This window comes from Antrostomus carolinensis, unplaced genomic scaffold (assembly GCF_000700745.2).
Source record: "Antrostomus carolinensis isolate BGI_N321 unplaced genomic scaffold, ASM70074v2 scaffold46504, whole genome shotgun sequence".
Lineage (NCBI taxonomy): Eukaryota > Metazoa > Chordata > Aves > Caprimulgiformes > Caprimulgidae > Antrostomus > Antrostomus carolinensis.
The window spans coordinates 370-2,691 of NW_010310950.1; the positions used below are offsets into that span (position 1 = coordinate 370).

Consider the following 2,322-nt stretch of genomic DNA (forward strand, 5'->3'; position numbering starts at 1 on the left):
TGCTGGAGAAGGCAGCTGTATTTTCCAGACAGACCCCTGAGGTTTTGATAAAGTTAAAAAAAAAATTGATGAAGCCAAAAGAGAAAAAAAAACCCAACCAAAACCCAACCAAACTGCTGGAATTTACACCCAGCTCTGTTTTCCAGGCAGGAGGCAGCAGAAGCTGTCCCGCTGACACCTACCGTGAGACCAGCACCATCAGGTTGTTCTCCTTGTCTACGCTGTACCGCCGAACGTAGACGTAGTCTCGTGAGTACATGGGGTACTGGGGGGAGAAAAGGAACAGGAATCAACCCTGCTGGCTGCTCCCTGGGGAAGGAAAATCATCAGAGCAGGAGAAAAAGGAACCACTGACCGGGAAATGAGTGACCCAGTGAATCACTTCCGATCCAGTGGCCAAGTCTCTCTCGATTACGTCCAGTTTGATGACCAGTGAGTCCCATTTCTTCCTGTATTCAGTGTCCAGCTGGCAGAAAAAAAAGAAAAAAGTTAAAAAAAAAGCAGAAAAGAGAGGCTGAGTCACAAGAAATTCCAACGGTGTCACTACAGGACAGTGACCAGCCCTCTTCCTCCTCCTGTGGAAACGAGCTGCGTCACGCTCGGGCTTCTACCCACCAGGAAATTATTAAAATACTCTTTGAAAGTCATGAGAAGAGGAAGTGCAGGAGCTGGCAGGGCCAGGACCAGAAAACCACTGAGCTCCTGCAGCCGAGGGCAGCTCACGCCTGCTCATCCCTCATTCCCTGCAGGGCCGGGCAGCAAAACCCAACTGGGCTGTGGGGTAACTCGCCCGGCTCCTGAGCTGTACTGGGATCACCTCTGGATGAGGGAAATGGTGACAAGAGAAAAGAATCTTCACTGTTTTCTCCTGGAGAAAAGGAGGCTGAGGGGAGACCTTCTGGCTCTGTGCAAGTCCCTTGGAGGAGGGTGGAGAGAGGTGGGGGTGGGTCTGTTCAACCAAGGAACAAGGGACAGGACAAGAGGAAATGGGCTCCAGTTGTGGCCAGGGCAGTTGAGATGGGATGTGAGGAAGAATTTCTTTGCTGCAAGGGTTCTGAGGCATTGGAAGGGGTTGCCCAGGGCAGTGGTGGAGTCCCCATCCCTGGAGGGATTGAAGAGTCGTGTAGACACAGTGCTGAGGGACATGGGTTAGTCATAGGGGACTGGTCAGTGTTGGGTTCATGGTTGGACTCCATGAGCTTAAAGGGCTTTTCCAGTCGAGGCAGTTCTGTGGGATTCTGTGTTTCCCTATCCCAGCCCTCTGTTATTAATATTATAATTAATAATAATTATTATTATTACCTGTTATTTCTAATCACACAGATTTCAAAGGCACTCACCTGTACGTTGAAGAACTGTCGGGGAGTCACATCTGTGTACGACCCAAACACTGCGGCAAAGAGAAAGTTTTTAGTCCCAGGAATAAGCAAATCTTTCTCTAAATAACATTTGTAAGTTAAAAAAGAAGTAAAATTAAAAGTTTACTTTTTTTAAAGTTAAAAAAAAAAAATCTAAGTAAGATTTGTAAGTAGAAGCCAAGGAAAAGGGATTTTCTAAGGCAGGTGGCAGAGCTGGGACCCTCCAAAGAGCTACAGGGGGACGGGATTTGTGGAGAGGGAAGCCAAGGATGACAATTCCCATTTCTTTTTCTCCCTGTTCCCTATAAATAGAGGCCAGGAGGCACATCCAGGTGAGAACAAGCTCCAGGTGGGGTGTGAGGAGCCCCGTTACCTCGGTACTGGTACAAGTGGGTGCCCTCGATGGGCCGTCGCCAGAGTTTAAAGTGCTTCTTGTCCATGATCATCTCCCAGGGCTGCTCCCCAGCAGCTGCCACCCCTTCACATTCCACTTTGGGATCTGGACGTTGATAGTCGCCCTGGAAGAGGCTGGATACGTTCTCCATGTGCTTCATCTCCTGTGCAGACCTGGGGGAAGATGAAAAATCACAAGAGTTTGTAATTAAAACCTCGTCGGAGCTTTTCTGCTAATGAGGGAGCTCTCAGACCAGCAGCACCTTCCCAGCATGGTCCTGGCTTCATCTAGAGGGTTTTTGGGCTGGGAAGGGTTCTCCCCTCCTGCCTGGATAGAAAACAGCACAGAAAACCCAACCCTGCAGCCTTTTTCTTCCATCCTAAGGATCTTCTGCTTATATAGAATGAAAAAACCACGCCATGGTGCGGTCCTGTAAGAGGGAAAGTCTCTCTAAGAGAATGTTTATAGGTGAAATTATAATGATTAATAAAAGTATTATAGTTAAGGTGAAAAATCACAAACAGGTGCTATGAAATCATAGAATAATGATAATTTTATAACCCACCCAAC

The 2,322-nt window shown here is 47.8% G+C and overlaps 1 protein-coding gene across 1 annotated transcript; it reads right to left on the reverse strand.

The window, feature by feature from the left end:
* Positions 1-182: 182 nt before the first annotated feature.
* STARD7 (StAR related lipid transfer domain containing 7) lies at positions 183-1,925 on the reverse strand (the record flags this gene model as incomplete). Its single annotated transcript, XM_029084654.1, has 5 exons — positions 183-265; positions 356-466; positions 1,341-1,390; positions 1,732-1,827; positions 1,864-1,925. Coding segments are annotated over 5 exons (402 nt in total), but the record flags the coding sequence as incomplete, so codon positions are not given.
* Positions 1,926-2,322: the final 397 nt, after the last annotated feature.